Genomic DNA, 17877 nt, shown 5'->3' with positions numbered 1-17877 from the left:
CAGAAGGGCCATTAACCATCTGGCAGCCCATTTTCCACCCTCCTTCATTGTAAGCAGAATAATATGAACAGCATTCAAGAACAAGACAGATCAAAGTCTGCTGTTTCCACGGAAGACGCATCCTGGCAACTCTATAAACAAAGGTTTTCAAGTGAGAAACATGTTTTACCTTTACTTTTCCTTCAGTGCTGTAAGGCCAGCTTATTCTTTAGATTTTCTGTACGAAACATATTTTTTTTAAATGAAAGATGGAGTTTATTTCGCATGTGTGTTCATGTACAACACGTGCAACGTGGGGCTGGCCCTCCTTTTGGCTCTCCCTTGGGTCCAGTGCCTGTGATCGCCAGAGAGAGGACCCGACTGAATGTGACACGGTCTAGTGGTTTGCATGCCTGCCTTTCCTTCCGATGGAGGGCGAGGAGCAGGGGGTGGTGGTGCGCACCATACAGCTTTGCTCCAATACGGGGCAAATGCGGCTGGATGCTCCAGGGAACATGCGGGACCCAGCCCCGTTCCCTGACCCACCTGCTTTGTAGCCCAGGTGATTCGTCCCACAGAAAGCACTGCCAGCACAGAGAATACAACCCCCATGCTGAGTGACCAACAGGTGAGGTTGGTGTAATGCCCTGGGGGCTAGAAAGGAAGAACCTTCCTGGTTTGGCACTTGGGTTAAGATCCCTGCCCTTTTAAACTCCTGTGATGTCTTTCTAAGGCTGAAAATGGGAACAAAGCGATGCTGTAAATTGCAGGTCCTAAAACAAGAGGGAGACTGATGGGCAGGTACCCATTGTGTCCTGAGCTACCGTCCGCAATCACTGAATCACCGTGCTGGCCCAAAGTGTCAGTGGATTTATGTGGTAGGGAAATTCAGTGCAGGATCAAAGCATTTGAAAACAAGTCAACAAATATGAAGCATTTGAGAGCAGCAGCTGATGTTCCCCCAGAGATCTAACATGTGATATCTGTAATCATAAAGAAATATTTAATTTTGTTTGCTTAAACCAAGCAGTGTTTTGCTGTGAGCATTAATCATCTGGTGTCACACAATGGCACGCTGACTGTCACACATTGAATCACATCTCCTGCAGCACTGTTACGAATATTCTGGATGTACTCCACAGCTGTAGAAAGAAGTGCTTCATGCCTTGCTAGCTATAGAGCAAACACACTCTTGCTGCTTCATTTTGTATTCAGAAGCTCTACAAAACAGGAAAGGCAGCATGCGAAATGAGGAGGAATGCTATTGAAGCTCAGCTGCTGATCTTTCACAATTTCACTGCAAAAACTCAGGGGTCTGAATGGATAAAAAATTACAAGTAGCAGTAGAAACGATAAGCTACCGTAATCAACAGAATTACACCTAGTCACATTTTTTAATAAGATTCGTTTGCCTGAAAATGTAACAACTCCACATAACGTTTCCTGCTGAAGGCAGGGCCCCTTCCCCCGGTGCAAGTCAAGGAGAAAAGAAATTTCGTGTTTTCCAAGTGCTGGAATACAGCACGGAACTGGCAGAGCAAGGCAAAGTGGAGATTCGGTGTCCTGTAACACCAGCACTTGGGCAGAAAGGCAGCATTAGGTGGAGTAAGCGGAAGGTACCCTATTCAACTGGAGGTGCTTTAAGGTCTTCTTGTCATTTGAACGAACACACGAGTCAAGAATGCCTTCTCTACAAAGTCAGTAGAGCTGTTTTGGATTTGATAATTATGTCTGTGTTTTGTGAATGCGAAATGCTTGTTACTCAGAGTCCCCCATTTGGTGAGGCCAGCACTCCCACCTGCATAGCAGCAGGTACAAATACCCAGCTGAGGGACAAAGCGATGGAAAATCAGTCCAAGGAACTCTCAACTTCCCCCAGTACTGCCGAAGCAGTGGAGTGCAGCGGTGTCTCCCCAGTGCCAGAGAACGGTGATGTAGCCCTCAGGACGTGCATATTCTCCTTTCTTCCCGAGTTTCTTGTGCCTTTGTGAAGTCTTTATGACCATGTGATACGGCAAATGCATTCTCTGACTTCAACCAGAAACACATTTTCATTACGTTTCATCTCTTCTGGCAGGGCGTGCCAGTTTCTAGCTACAATGTGTCTTTGTCCTTCCTATAAAATAAGCACTGAAGGGAAATAATGCTCTTTCTGCTTGCTTGTAACACCAGGCTGCCATTTTTTTCAAACTGAAAGCAATTGGGAGCAAATTACTCGGATTTCCTGAGAAAAGTTGCATGAACAATACATCTTCAATAAAAATAGATGGCACTTCACTCTTCTTTTTGCCATGATTGTAGGAGGCCCTGCTTTCTGTTTTCAGCTAGAAAACATCTTTATTATGCTTGCAGACAGTGAATAATAACAAGACTTTCATTTGAACTACTTTTTTTTTCTTGGCAATAAGACTTGTGGAAAGAACAGGGATAAAAAAAATCAGAGATGTCAGGAAACAAGTTCTGCCTGTAAATACACATTCATAGGTCTCAGTTCCATCATTGGTTGCAGTGGAGGCAGCTGTCTGTGAATTTTAAACAACCAAATTATGTTCGTCATTCAGCTGCATTGCTTCGCGTGCTTTCCTGTTTTTTCAGTCCTTTCTTCGCATATGTAGAGCTCGGTGGTTTTTATGGTCTTGTCCCAGCAACAGGGTAACATTAATCAGAACTGTAGCTCAGGAGAACATCCTGTATCACCGAAACTAGAGCAAGAAGGGATTGCTCTTTGAAAGAGAGTAGGTATTCATTAAAGCACATTTGTACTAAAATTCAGTGATCTTCTATGAAATTGTTACCTGTATAAGAGTACTTATACTCTGTTTCCCTGCCTGTCCCTGCACATTTATTAAATATGTGTATGCAGATGTGCATAAATATGCACACTCAAATGTATATGCACTTCTACGGTTACACTTACCTATAAGTACACATATAAAATGGGTTGGCTGTGCAGGTGGCATCCTGTGTATTGTGTGTACACGCACCCACCTACACGTATTCAGTATATGAATGAAACAGATGTACATGTAAGGCAAAAATGTACTGGGGAGAAAGGAAGGGAGAGGTGCAAAGTATTTCAGACAAAAGGAAAGGCTGCGCAATATAAAGAATTTGAGAACTGCTGGCATTGATAATGCCAGACCGAATGAGTCAAATGTATTATGAGTAGTTTTCCTGTTCCATATTTAAAAAGATTATGCCTATTTATCCTAAATACCTAACATATGACAACTTTGTAAAGCCAGCTTATTAAAGGCGTGCTGTGGTGACTCCTAAGTATTCCCATATTTGCAAGATGTGAGTTTCAGGAAGGCAGGATTTTGATATATGACGTGAAACAATTTTTTCCCTATAATTCAGGTAATCAGTTCTCCCCCTTCCCCCCCAAAAAAGAAACATAACTCTTTAGCAATTGTCAGCAGTTACATAAATAAATACAACAGTTTATGGAAATTCGGTAGCATCTGCAATGATGGAAGTTAGACAGGAGAATAACCAGAGATGCTGCTTCAAATGGCAGAGTGCAAAAGGAAGCTTAGAAGACTGCAACAGGAAATTATTTATCAAAATCAATTTAGAATGATTTTCGTATGATTAAAATTACCTCATGAAACTTATGTTCAATAAATTAGGAAGCGCTTAATGAGCATTGTATTCCACTGGGGATTATTAACAATTAAAATATGAAAAGGTGAAACATGAGATTCATAACAGAGACGTGGATGGAGACAGTGAGACTGTCCTGCTCTTATCAGAGTTTTCATCTCTTGGTGGCTTCATCAACTGTCTGACTTTATTCATTTTGGCAGCTTTGGATAAGATGTTTCAATTTTTGAGAATAGACAGAAATAGCATTTGGACAAGTCAGGACTGACAGAAAGCTCATTAAAATGGATGGCAGTTTGCCTATCAATTTCAATGAGCTCTAAACCATGACCTCCCTAGAAGAATGCTTGGTTCATTCTCGTGAAAAATCTGTCAGATATCTGGCAGATACCATCTATTTATTTATTTATTTATTTTCTTCTGTAGGCACATGGAAGTTTGACTCTGCTCCAATTGAATGCAGTGGCCTTACTCTTAAGGACTAAAAGGTTAAGCGTAAGTTTAAGTGCATCTGTGGATGAGGGATGCAATAACTGTGCAATATGAAAAGCTGTGTTTTAAGGTGAAAGGGGAAATATACCTTATCTAAGTGAGACTTCTAATGGGAGAAATCATTATTGCACTTCAATGAACAGGAGTGCTGCATGCCACTGACTTTGGATATAATTTTGTTTTCCCTTTCACATACCCACAGATAAGTTGGCAGCTACAAGAGAAGGCAAGTTATGCCCATTCTATTTTTTAGGAAATGTATATTTTCTGTAAAGAAAAGAAACTTTTGAGAAAAAAATATCTCAAATCATTACTTATACGTGTTCTTTCTGTAGTGTCAGAAAAAGTGTACTTCTTCCAGAATTTTTGACTGACGTTTTATTAGTAAAGGCAAATTTGATAGTGTCTCCTAAACCAAATAAAAATGCCATTCTTCATTCCATAAATATCTCTTTCTGTGACTTGAGCCAAAGACCATAAAATCAATGGAAAGACTCAATCCTCAGTGCCAGATATTGTCGTTAGGCCTCGCAAGCCCTTTGTTTTTCCAGAAGGGAGGACCAAGTTTCAGTAGTGTTGCTTGGTTACAGCCCCAGCAACCCCCCTGAAACTCTTGGCTTTATAACACCTTGGAAAACCAGACATACGTAGTTTTCTCTTCAGTTATTTATGCAGTTAGTTGTTGATTCCTTTTTGTCTGGTAACCCTGATGAACTGCTGCGCTACCTCTGCTCTTCTCCTGTCCAAGGCTTTATTCTGCTGTACTTGGCTTTTCCCTGTAAACTCTCTCCAAGTCCTACCACTGGGAGTGAAACATTTTACTGGAATCCTGAATGGGCAGGACAAAAAGAAATTTGTTGCCTAGGAAACCCGACAAAATAACTGGATAGTTTATGCAAGAATGCCTGCTTATGTGCCGGAGCACAGATGAGCATATATGCGTTTAATATTCAGTTCCTTTCCTAGTGCTTCCTCTGAGTATCCATTCAGATTATGCCAATTAAATATTCGAAGAAATTCTCCCTAACCAAGTCATCCAGCATGATTACCATAGATTCCTGGTTTTATCAAAAATTAACTTTCTACTGTAGATAAATGTCATCAGATTTTTAGATCTGATTGTACTGGTGTCATCAACCTAACGGTCTGAAAACACCAACAGGTATCAAGCTAACACTAAGTAAGAAACTTCCATAAAGAACATGAAATAAAATCAACAAACTGATTTTTACAAACTGCTGTATTCCCACATCACAAAAACATAATGAAGAACTGTCAGTTAACTATTCTTTAAAGATTATTAACACAATGTCAGATCTGAAAATCTCAGCAGTTTAAGTGCATAGGCTTTAAAGGCAGATTGCTCGTCTGGTCTGATTTTAATGAAGCCAGTCTCTGTGAATCATGTATGAATGCTGACCCTATTCACATTAACAGATTTTTTGCTGTTGACTGCCACAGCGCCAGGATTTCATGGTCTGAGTATTTCAGTTATTATGAAAGGGGGAAGGATAATATTATTGCCTTTCTCCTACTCTTTGTCTGTCTGCTCTGTTCAATTAAACTCTCTGGAGCAAACTCTCTTTAGTGCCTTTCTGTGGTGCCCAGAACAACAGGGCATCTTGTGGCCTACAGCAGCCGTGATAATTTGAGTTGTTGCTGTCATTAGTCAGGTCTCAGGATGAGGCGGATTCCGCACAGTTCATACATATTTCAGGAGAGCACCAGCTGGATCTGTAGGACATGCAGGGAAGCATCTGATCAGTCGCATGTGGGTGGGAGGGACACGTGGCTGAGAAGGCTGCTCACTGTGTATTTGCCCCACTCAGCCACTTCGAAAACAAAATTATTATCAGAATTGGACAAAGAGGGAGAAGCTATTGCTTTCTTGCAGGGTTGTGGTTATGCTGCTGAATTTCTAGGCAGAAGCACATTTTTATGGGCAGGTTGTAAGGATGTGAAAAAGAGTGTTTACAATGGAAATGCTGCCACCACCTTAAATATGTCATTTCACTGAAGTAGCACATAGGAAATTTTTCATATGCTTTATGAGGAAAGTATTTGCCATAGAAGATCTGAAGCCCATTAGGCTGTGATGTGGACTAATATGATGTGGACTTTCATTTAATACAGAGAAGAAAAATATTAAGTAAGAAGCCCCCAGATTACCGTCTTGTTTAATTTAAAAATGAAATATTAATTTTTATTCTGAGCAGGTAGAGAAAAGATGTGCTTAACTGACCTGATGAGATTCTTCATACCCCATTCTCTGCCCACCCTGTAGTTAACTCTGTACAACCTGAAGTTTTAGTGAAACCTGAGTGGAGTAGCTATTTTATTAAATTTCAGATAATGAACTGATGAGTCAACATTTGGGGCCACAAATACCTTTGTATATTGTATATCTTGTATTTTACTGGCAAAATAAAATTTGCCAGTAAAATTTCTAACAGAATGTTTTGGAGACTTCAAGCACTCTTCGTGAAAGTATGAGCCTTTATATGTAAAAATCTATTTTAATGACCAGCCTTTATAATGACCAAGAAGAAGAGAAAAGGGAATTCTGAAGGAAAGGGAGGACAGGGAATAGTTTTTCTGTGAAGAAAATGAAAGGTCGGAAGGCAGAACCATAGAAGTTCATGACTATGTTATTTCCAGTTGAGTATCCCTGGGCAGAGGAGTTTACTATGTAATTTTTTTCACATTGATCCTAATCCATTTATCCCCTCTTCTTTCAGTATGAAGGCTAGGCTCAAGTGAGGAAGGAGCTATGCCTGCAATGTGGGAGCTGCACTTGCAGATCAATAGGGCATGATTGACTGCTCTATTATAACCTTATACAGCACAACATCAAAACTTGGTTCCCGTAACTACTGTTGGAGTTTAAAAGCCACCTGTAAACTTCAGCAGAGACTAGTCAATGTCCATAACAATACTGAGCTGCTGCAATTCCATCAGTGGCATGCTGCCAGCAGCTCCACTCTGTCTGAGTGAACCAAATGAGCATTCCACCGAACCCATTTTAAAGGGGATAGCTTCACTACACATTCACAAGACCTATAGCTTTAAACTTGAAAGAAAAATATAATATAAAAATAGACACAAAACTGACCTGTCAGTTTCCACCAAGTTCCTTGTTTTCATTCTCAGATGCAAACTCGAAGAAGGTAGCCTGGAAGGTTGGGTATAAAATGGCTGAGCATGCTTAAGTGGTGCAAAGACATTCAGCAGAGCAGAGAGATGCTCATAAAGGTCCTCAATGAACATTACTTAAAATATCAGACTCTACAAGCATCTATTTTGTTTTCATCCCAAGTTCTTGGATTACTTAACAAGCTGTTTAACAGACGTTAGTGAAGGAGGGGATGTTTTAAGCAAAGGCAAGCTGAACTTCAAATGGGCAAAACGGTGAAAGAAGTCAGAAACGTGCAGTCAGGGAGACTGATCGGGGTGACCACGTGTCTGGCAGCAGGTATCACCCACCTACCTGCAGCCACCTCAGGGAAGGACGGACAGCTCACCGGTACCAGCTACACCAGCAGAGGGATTTGCTTGATGCAATTAAGGGATCGGTGACAATTGCTCCTAACGCCGCTGCGTTGCGAGGTGACAGGGTTGTCCTGGAGACTCTGAATCCATACAGCCGTGGCCAGGATCCTGGCGGGTCACCTTTCTTCCGAGGATGTCGAACCTCCTCTCTGTACAGGGGAAAAGATGGGAAGATAAGCGTGGGCTGTAGACAAATGGCCTTCTGCACGATGTGAGGATTTCATGCAGCAGCAAGACATGTCTGAAAGGTAGGAGGGTGAAAGAAGAGAAGTACCTGCAGTCATTGCACAGCTGGCTCGACATGCTTTGACAACAAAGATAGTGTTACAGGATCGAGTGTCTTTTTAAAATGTGCCAACCTGTATTGCTGATGGAGATTGTTGCACAGTGAAAACAGGAAAAAATGGTTTTGTTTTGTTTCTTCGTGGTGTCATTGGCTTGGTGTCATTACTGAAAGACAGAAGGTGTCCCAACAAAGGTGTATGATTTATTATAAAGATGTGCAACAGGCACGTTGAGGTGTGGAATTTGTATTTTGGCAAGTTAGATCCATGAAGAGCTGCATGGAATACTAGTTAATATACTAGGAATGTATAATTATGTCAATAAGAACTAATTATGTTAATTATGTCTTTTTGGGGGGGCAACTTCATGATGCGTAAAGCAAGATAATTGATGATTGAGTTAGCAGCGAGGATGCATTGGATTCATAACTTACAGGTGTGTTTGTTACTAAATTATGCTCAGATGAACTGCTTCAGAATGCGAGATAACGTCTCATAAAACCCCTATAAAAATAATTGAAGGGCAATAGAGCATGAAAACACTATGTCCAAGTCCTCTACTCTTCTAAGTTCAGAGGGTTCTCATAAAAAACCTTCGCATACAAGCAACACCTGCTACATAGCAGTAAATTGTGTGCATTTTGAACAAAGCACAGCCTGAATTCCGAGTTTCCTGCCTTTTAAATACCTTTACAAATTGCATTTTTGTAAGTTAACCCTGCAGTTCATTTCTGTTGATCAGCTTTGGCTGAGACAACATAAATAACTGGGTGTTTGCATCATGCAGGCAAACAGCTAGCTATTTGTGCGAGTGGTTTGGACAGATCCACAACCAGCTCTGTCAGAGCCTATGCGAACCCAGTGGCTCTTATCTGGATATAAGAACTCTTCACTCTGGGAGGGTTTATCACCTTTTTTTTTTTTTTTTTTTCTTAAAGATGATCTTAAAATTCAGCAGATTTTAATCCCTTAGAGTGATCCATGTTTTCCACTTGTATAGTTGTAGGACTAAAAGGTCTCGAAGCACTCTGCTGTTAAGTAGCAATCTGAGCAGGCTTGCACTGAAGCCTGACGCCTTCCATCACACGTGCTCTCTGCTTTGTGTGGAGGTGAAGCCGTAGCAGTCACCAGAGCAATTCCTGCTCTGGATGTCCCAAAGAGACAGAATAAGCAGCCCTACTTCTTTTGTATCAAGGGCATTTCAGATTTAAATGGAAAGTAGGCATGGTTCAGTGAAAGCTAGGCCTGCTTGGAGCCGCTGAGTCCTGGGAAGCAGCTGGGGATAACGCTCCTGGAGGCTAGGCCAGGCCCCGCAACTGCTCAACACACCAGGACAAAAGCCTTCCAAATCCCAATTGCAAGTGTTTGCTTATAGCCCACCTTGTCTCGACTGCTCATCTGCCGAGCTTGCCATTTACTGTTTTTCACGAGGCAAAGCTGAACATGCGCTCCAGCGTCTAAAATGTTTCTGTATCAAGGCTGCCAGTTGTGTCAGGAGAAAAGTCTTTTGACCGACAGCCTTTTCTTAAAGGCCAAATGCCTAAAATAATACACAGGAGGGATATTTTTCACACATAATATCTATTTCACTGGTATAGCTTCAGAAGTAGCACACCCATAGCTCATCAAAGCGTTTCATGGGCTTTTAATGTATTCTACCCTTAAAGTCAGCTGGACTCAAATGTACTCCCATTGCTGTGAGAAAATTCACAATGTTTTATTGCCTATGAAAATTTTGCTAAGATTTCAGTGTGAGGAGGGGCAGACCCATTTCACTGGCAGGACTGACACCGACGTCTCGATATTTCTGTGACTTTTATTAGTTAAGTCTATAGGAGTGCACGATGTTTCAAGATACAGCGTGAAGTCTCGTAAATCATGTTTTGAAAAAAACAATAGCTGTTCTCTACTCATTCTGCCCAGTTCACAAAGTATTTGAGCCACTTCATTCTCCACTCTGACTTCCACCAATGAACAAGTATAAAGAACACAGCGATAGTCATGACTTACCGTCATGATAGTCCTCCTTTATCGTAGTCCTCGTGTAGGCAGAGCAGACTCCAGCTGGAAATATCTGGACGTACCCACTTGTCTCCACGAACTGTAGACAGAGTCAAGACAATTTGCAGGCTGGCAACTCCAGCTAGGTGAGAATAATCATATTTCATCCAGATCAAGGTTTTAGATGTTTAATGTTTACTTGATTATTCTCTAATTTTGTGCGCAGATTGGATAACAGTGGCCAAGCCATACTGATGATACCAGCAGCCTCAGAAATTAGGAGTTGGTCACATACAAGGTTTTTCCCCCTTACTATTTTATGTTTCATTTCCAATCCCGTTTTATAGGATTCTTAAAATATAGCTAAGTATCTCTACTTAAAAGACATCATAGATGCTGACCCCCCCCCCACCCCAAACCCCAAGAAGAGAGAGGAATGGAGGAAGGTTATTGCCACAGAGGGTTTCCATTACTGAAATTAATTCCTCTCTCATAAGAATTTAGATCTGTGATTTATGATAGCCACCAATTTCTCACTGCAGGCAAAGTGAGAGGAAATGAGTCAGCCTGGACAGACATCATGAATCTAATTTTTTTCCCTAATGCTTGACATAATCTAGTGTGGTGCTCCCAGAGGTGTCATTGGAGATTCATATCCAGCCGAAGGGCCTCACAATCAAGGCAGAAAATTTTGTTACTTTCATGTATTGTGTGATCTGTAATTGTTTGGAATTGCATCCTGCCTCATTCATTGCAATTTCTTTTATGTCAATTTTACAGCAAAATGATCGGGAAAACAAAGCAAGAGAGAGAAAAGCGGTGTTGCACTCACTCCTTCTGCAAAATCCTGTGACACATTGTTAGGGTCCAGCTGGTGCTTATTAAACTCAGGCAGTTTTGAGATGAAAAATGCTTCCTTCTGTCACTCTTTCCAATAGAAATCTCACTACCCACCTGACTTGAGAAGTGTTATCTATCACATATTGATTCTGGAATTTTATGTTTTATTTTCTATCACTGGTACAGAATTTAGCGAGTGGGTTTCTGCCAAAATATCAGAATAGAAATCATCCAGCTAAAATGTTTTAGCCCACATTTCAAGGGACTGGCAGTGTATGTTCATGTCTCAGCAGAGGAGGCAGTTTCTAGGTGAGAGGAAGGTTTTGAAAAGTCTCACAATTATAAACAGTTATTTGAATATGTCTTAAGAATTTTTTCCATAACTTAGAAGAATAACAGATCTTTTCCTTGAATATAAAAGCATTTTTATATCTTTCTCTAATATGACCTCATTTAATGCGTAAGGAAGCAAAGTAAATACCAGGACAATTCTAAGCAAGAGTTCCCAGCACTTTTTTTCTCTTTTCTTTTCTTTTTTCACATTGACCAAAGGTAAATCTTCTTTTCACAGTTGCTGCGTGCGTGAATGCCTGCTGGCTTGTAGCAGCACACACATCTGAAAATGGTCTCTTTGCCTCAAGACAACCTCTAAAAATGCCTAAGTAAATAACTGTTATTTTCAGAAATGCTGAGCATTCTCAGCTTTTAAGTCACCTATGGTTTATTGTGGCAGCTTTGATTGCATTAAAAAAAAATAAAAATCGTAAAACAAGAAGGGAGGTGTAATTCCATATGTCAGTACTTTTCTCTACAGCCAGTATGCGCTTCCAGGCTAGAAGTAATATTTGGTTTTGATAATGTTTGAAGAGGCATAACAATCTTAGAAGGTCAACAGAGTAAATCTCTTCATGATTATTTTCCAATAAGTCTGTAATCTTAAGTTTTAGCCGATGTGCTATCTAGCTTGTCTTTAACACTAAATATGAAACTTTCATTACCATCCTCACCAGACCATTTTAAAGCAGCATTTTTATTCTCCATTTCTGCTCCTGACTATAATTGTTTTAATGATGCTTTCTGACAGCTGATACTTTTTGGCAAGCTGAGCTGGTACAGTAAAAGTCAAATTATAGTGCTGTATGCACACACTTACTAAGTTAAAATTATTTTTCTGAAGTATTCCATGGTAAATTTCTAAATTGCATCTGCCAGTCTGCAAATTATTCGATATCTGTGAAGCACAATTGGAGAAATTACACCATTTGGGGTATATAAAATGTACTTTTGAAAGTGTTCTTGGGCAATGAGCTGGCAAAGCTCACAAGCACATGACTTCAAGACTCTATTAAACAAAGTTCAGCTCCTCTTTGGAACTTCGATTAAAATAACTATGCAGCTGAGTTATCTTTTCATACAAGCTGGATATATGACAGCAGGGCTATTTATTAAATGTCTTATTATTATAATATTATTATTATATCTTATTATAAATTAAAGGAGAGAAGGGGACATACCATGTTATTGAACAGGTTCAGTTCTTCATTATCTCCAAGGCTGAGTTTTTCTGACAAACTGCCAGTAAATGCCTCTGCCTAATGTTTGGACGTACCCCTGAAAGCCTACTGTATGTACATAAATGCTCCTTAGGTGAGAGGTCCTGTTAAGGGACCGGAGGGGACTGCTGTAACTGTGGTTTGACAGGATCATGAGGCTCTCATCTGGTGGTATGCCCTACCCCTTGCTACTCTGTATTTTCTAGTATTATAAAATATTTTGTGTTTCTTTGAACAGAATCGATTACTGGTTTTACATCTCTCTAGTTCCTCAGGTCTGACTACAAGCAATCAGAAATTCTGTAAGTCCTATTCAACCTGCTGCTCCGTCCTGAGTGATACAGATATTATTCCACCAGTTTTATCACCAAGCAGAGGATTCATCAGACAGAACTGGGACTCAGGACTGCCTTCCCCAGTAAGTGTTTGGTGTACTGGTCCGATGACAAGTTTATAGATGAGAGACATTGACAAAGGGTAACTAAGGCTGAAATCTCTTCCTCAGCTTTGAAGCTTATTATGTTAATGCAAGGAGGCCTTTTATCTTCCAAAGCTAGATCAGATTACAAATAAGATTATATGCTATGGTGTCAGCTGTGGCTGAATCCCTACAGCATCTACCAGCTTCTGGATGCATACATTGCTCAGCCATTAACTTGAGGGGAAAATGCCCTGGAAATTATAGAACACGTTTCAGTGGAAAGGCAAAATGGGCAGAAACCTCATGTTCTTGACTGCAGTGGCACGTTTTTTATGTTTAGATTTAATGTCTCATTTGCATGCAGGTTATTTTGTATGTAAGATGATCCATAAATGTGTTTACATGCATATGCATGTACAAATGCATGCTGTTGTATTCTCACTCCCATACATCATTTTGCTGTTCACCAAATGTTATTAAGGTAGAAGACAGTGTAAACATGCATGAATATTGTTGATACTGTAATAAGGCAAGAAATATAAGAAAATATAATGCCAAAACCTAAAAAACCGTTAACTGACTCTTTTAGTTCTTTGTTTTTATTGTGTGTGCGTGTGTGCTTTTTTTTAAGCTTCCTTCTGATTCCTTCAAGTATCTCAGCTGGCATGACATAGAAGAACATGATGTTCAAGGAAATCAGCTTCACTGTCCCCGAGTGAGAAAAGGTAAAGAACAAAAAGACATATTTATGTTTATGCCTCATCTCTATTTATTCTAAAAGCGTGCTGTTAAATGTTAGAGATGAAACCATGGAGTTCAGCACTGTTTTGAAAAGGGATGGGATTTCGCTCCATATTGTACAACCTTACTTTTTTAAAATTGCTATGAAAATACTCTTTGTAACTCTGAAAACAGGAAACAAAAGGCAGAAGTCTTAATTTAAAAAAATTTAGTATTCTGTTGTTTACTACCTCTCTCAAAAGTTCATTAACATTTAAATACTGTTCAAAATGCTACAGGCATATACCAAACAAGAAACCAAGAGTGAAGTCCAGTCCTGCAAACAGTGACACATACATTACTCTAAGGCTAAAGTCTAAAGGTGTACTCAAGAAAGAGGAATGAAAGATGGATTTTAAAATCTGGTGTTTGCATGTTAGTGACTGCCACACTGTCCTTTCTTTCAGTAGAAATTTAAAGATGTTCATAGCTGTTAGCATTTCAGTAGACCCACTGACTTTAAGTCTTCAGCATGTTTTGTTCTTAATACAAAGAAGTTTTAAATGAGGATATTAGGCCAAGTTGCAGCTGTTATCAGTGACTGGTGAGTTAGAAACATATCTCTTGCTCAGGACAGTTGAAGGATAAGTACATCTCTGTTACATAATCTTAGTTAAACCCTATGAAAGAATATATAGAAACAGTATTTTAGAACTCAGATGCTTGTGCGCAACCGTTTAGAAAAAAACCTTTTTTTCTGAGCTGTAGAAGAAATGTCACTTACTAACCATGTACCAAATCATCATGACCTTAAATTGCTTGCTGAATAATGGGCCCAGAAATGGTAGAACATCTTCACAATAATTTACTTCATTGAAGCCTGGAAACCTACGCACCTTTAATACTATATATATTCCCTCATTTCAGATATCATCCCAGCCATATATATAATCTTTCAGCAAGTAGCTAAATGCCAGTTCTATATCACATCCATTACTGTAAATCTTTTTTTTTTTTTTTCTGAGCAGGGCCTTCAGAAGAAGAGCTGTTTTTCAGAGGAGAAGAACATACTTTGAAAAAAAGAAAACTAGTAACTGACACAGAGAAGTTGCGAAAGAAACTTCAAGAGAACTGGGAAAACTGTGCTGTAAAACTTTCTCATTAGTTCTTTGTTCTGTGATTGTAAATAAGCCAAATAAATAATGCACTGGCTGCTCCTTGCAGTTGGTAGTTTTAAAGCTCAGGTTGGCACCATGACACTTTAAACCAGAAGGTTTAAACAACAAGCTGGAAGGAACACTGGAATACGTTGTAATTTGAGTTCTGACCCAGCGAGAAGAGTTAGCTCCTATCTTGTAATAAAGCTTCATTTGTGCTTGGGCGTATAAAAATAGTGAAATTCTTTGCCTTCTTAGCACCTTCCTCAAAAAAATGATAAGCAAATGTTAGAGAATGGAGTAGTTTCATTTCAGTTCTCCCTCTCTGTCCTCATACCAGCTTAGGCAATTCTTTTGGCTGGAGGTACCACATTATTGCAGGTTCTCATCAGGAATAAGTGATGACCTCCCTGAGATCAAGGAGGAAGCCATGTAGGAATTTACTTTAAGCCATGATCACTTAGTCCTGCTTTGTCCACCCAGCACACACGCAGGCATCCCTAATCAAAGAGGAAGGAGGAGACTGGAAGAAAGGTTCACGTGCTTAAGAGATGTTTTCTGGAGTAAAAGAGCACAAGGGAGAAAATAAAAAAAATAATGAAGCAAAGAAAATGGGAGATTATGGAAAAGACTGTTGGAGAGTGGGTGGAGGAAGGAGACCGGTGGATCAGATGACGATAGAGAGAGCTGGAGTTCGAGAAACACTCCCATCTGCAGCCCCACGCAGATGACTGCTATCTGATTGGCAAAACTCCAGCTTTTTCTATCATTACCGCTTCAGGTGACCCTTACTTTCATGGCATTATGCAGTGCACCGCTATGATTCAAAGGCAAATTTGGCACCACCTTTTGTTTTTAATTGGGGGAAGAGTAGCATAATAAAATCGATTCACCTTTAACTAATTCTGACATTGAAAAGATTTAATAATATAGTTACTAGAAAGCAAGAAAAAAATTTAAGTAATTTCTATTATTTTTCTCTCCCCAGGAGCTGAACCTCTCATTTCAGGACCTGGGTGATCTTTACCAGGTGGAAAACTTCAGAAGAATTCTCCAAAGATTAATTCGTGTGGAAAAACTGTGGTTGGTGGACAATTCTTTGACAGACCTAAGTGCCATACGGTTGCCAAGGTAGACAAAATGTTCTGCGTATATATATATATATTTTTGATATCATAGAAATAAAAACTGTTATTTACGTAAGTAATGGCTGGAGCAGACTCTTGCAAACTGCCAAAATATGATATTTTGGGAGTTGTTATATTGAGAATCCCATCAGTATATTTCTATTCTGAGTTCATGTAATACCTGAGTTGAAAATATTCAGTAAGGAGGTAAGATGATGTCCCCTTTATTCCTGGTGGATAATTCATGAATCTTCTCAAGTTCAGTGATATTTTTCCTAAAAGAGAACTTGTTAAACGCTAAAAGAATGTGTACGAAGAGATGGTGGAACATGACCTGATCAGAGAGGCCAGGTGCAACCATTACAACTATATTTTTACAATGGATCTATTGCTATTCTGATGTCTTGTGGCCAGGTATATCAAAAGTTCTCATACAGGGAACAGGAGTAATGATGTATCTATTGTACAATATAGAGAAAGCTGAGAGTATAAAGTATAAAGATATTATCTTGCAGACCTTGGTTAGCAAAAATAACACATATGTAAAAAAGTGTGAAAACAGGTCCCTAGGAATCAAATTGTTGTACCTCTCATTGGAAACTCCAAGATGCCATGCTTGGATTACAGGTATGTACTATTATGAATGTGGTCAGTGATGTCATATGCTTTGTACTTTACAGATGCAGAGAACTAAATGTCAATAAAAACTACTTTACATCCTTCAAACAGCTGCCAAAAATACCTCAGATTCAGCACTTATCACTGGCTGAAAATAACATTATGACACTAAGTGGAATATCAGACTTGAGACACACTCCACTCGAATCCCTTATACTCAAGAGGAATCCCTGTGAGTTTCAAGAAAGCTACAGGCAACAGTAAGTCTTACCATCCCGTGGGCAAAAAAGTGGGTTAACACAAGAAATATTTGTGAGAGAGCACAAAAAGAGTAGGATCTCAACCAGGATCCCAGATTTGGTGTCCAATGACAGAAGAAGAGTTTGGACCAGATGACCTCCAGAGGTCCCTTCCATCCCGAGCCATTCTGTGACTCTGTGAAATACAAGCTCTCCCAAGTAATCTCTTTATTTGCCCATATTCCCAACCATCACAGGTGCTTCAGGAAGGTGGGCTGGCAAGCCATTATCTGAGAATAGCCACAAAGTATTCAGAAACTTCCTGGGAGGCTTTCTAATCATGTGAATGGCAGTTCATGAACTGAACTAAGTCCATGGATCACGTTTAGAGACAGCGAGTAGGGCAGATAAATTAGATTCTCTTTTATTAATAGAAACTACCTATTACTCAAACTCTCTTCTGTCTCATTGCATCACTCATGTATTCCGAAAGGAGTCTAAATTGCATTAGATGTCAGAGGTGGAATGAGAAGGATGTGTTGAAAGATGGGAGCTAAAGCAAGAGACATTTCAGTTACCTTCATTTGATTTTTTCTGTATTCGGTGCTTTCTCTCTGTGACAGCACTGTGGGAGCTGCACTGCCTTGAATCCTCCACCTGGTGTATGTGCAGGTTGCAGGCAATGCCACATAGCATAAACTTAACTGAGCTGCCTCAGATACTAGAAATGAAAACTCAAATCCATGACAGAGTAGAGAATTCAGGGCAAGATAATTTATTCTAAGTCTCATGCACATTTTGACACTCACATCCCTATTCCATTTTACCCAATTAATGTTGACTCCAAAACCCTATTGCCAGGAAAAAAATTGGACACAGGTCAAGATGGGGAATGAAGCATGTTCCTTCTGAACTCCTGAAATCGACACGGTTGGGTGTTTTTAACAACAACAAACACAGAATCTAGTCAGTCATCTACAGCAGGTTATTTCTGAGATAAACCTTACTGCATGTGTCTGAGAAGTCCTTTCTTTCCGGGAGAGAAAAAAAGAGAAGGAACTTGTTAAATGAAAATCTTTCTGAGCTTCCAGTTGGCTTTTACTTCAGTCTAGTAGGCAGCCTTTTACCGGTGTGATGGTAATGCTTGTGCATTTTAAAGATGGATAGGCAGATATCAAAGTGAAAGTTACACAGTAAATTTAATATAATGGGTTTCACATCTTATTTACATATCAAAAGGTCCAGGAGAAGAAAAGCTGAAAAGCGCTTTTTAACAACTATTAATTATCTT

At 39.7% G+C, this 17877-nt stretch overlaps 1 protein-coding gene across 2 annotated transcripts in view; it reads left to right on the top strand.

The window, feature by feature from the left end:
- Positions 1–17877, top strand: part of LOC310904001 (uncharacterized protein) — a 29854-nt gene that overhangs the window by 5084 nt on the left and 6893 nt on the right. The window contains exons 2-9 of one of the 2 annotated variants that reach the window (XM_083848128.1): positions 4012–4080; positions 6816–7874; positions 10138–10209; positions 12572–12722; positions 13357–13450; positions 14474–14592; positions 15591–15733; positions 16410–16607. In XM_083848128.1, coding sequence (XP_083704254.1) covers positions 7849–7874; positions 10138–10209; positions 12572–12722; positions 13357–13450; positions 14474–14592; positions 15591–15733; positions 16410–16607 — 803 coding nt within the window. In that variant the 5' untranslated portion in view covers positions 4012–4080; positions 6816–7848. The remainder of the gene's footprint in view (positions 1–4011; positions 4081–6815; positions 7875–10137; positions 10210–12571; positions 12723–13356; positions 13451–14473; positions 14593–15590; positions 15734–16409; positions 16608–17877) is intronic. The other variant, XM_083848129.1, reaches the window with a different exon arrangement.

The sequence above is a fragment of the Anser anser genome, assembly GCF_964211835.1.
Source record: "Anser anser genome assembly, chromosome: 9".
Classification (NCBI taxonomy): domain Eukaryota; kingdom Metazoa; phylum Chordata; class Aves; order Anseriformes; family Anatidae; genus Anser; species Anser anser.
The sequence above is the reverse complement of the archived record's forward strand: the minus strand, read 5'-3'. Positions and strand labels throughout refer to the sequence as shown.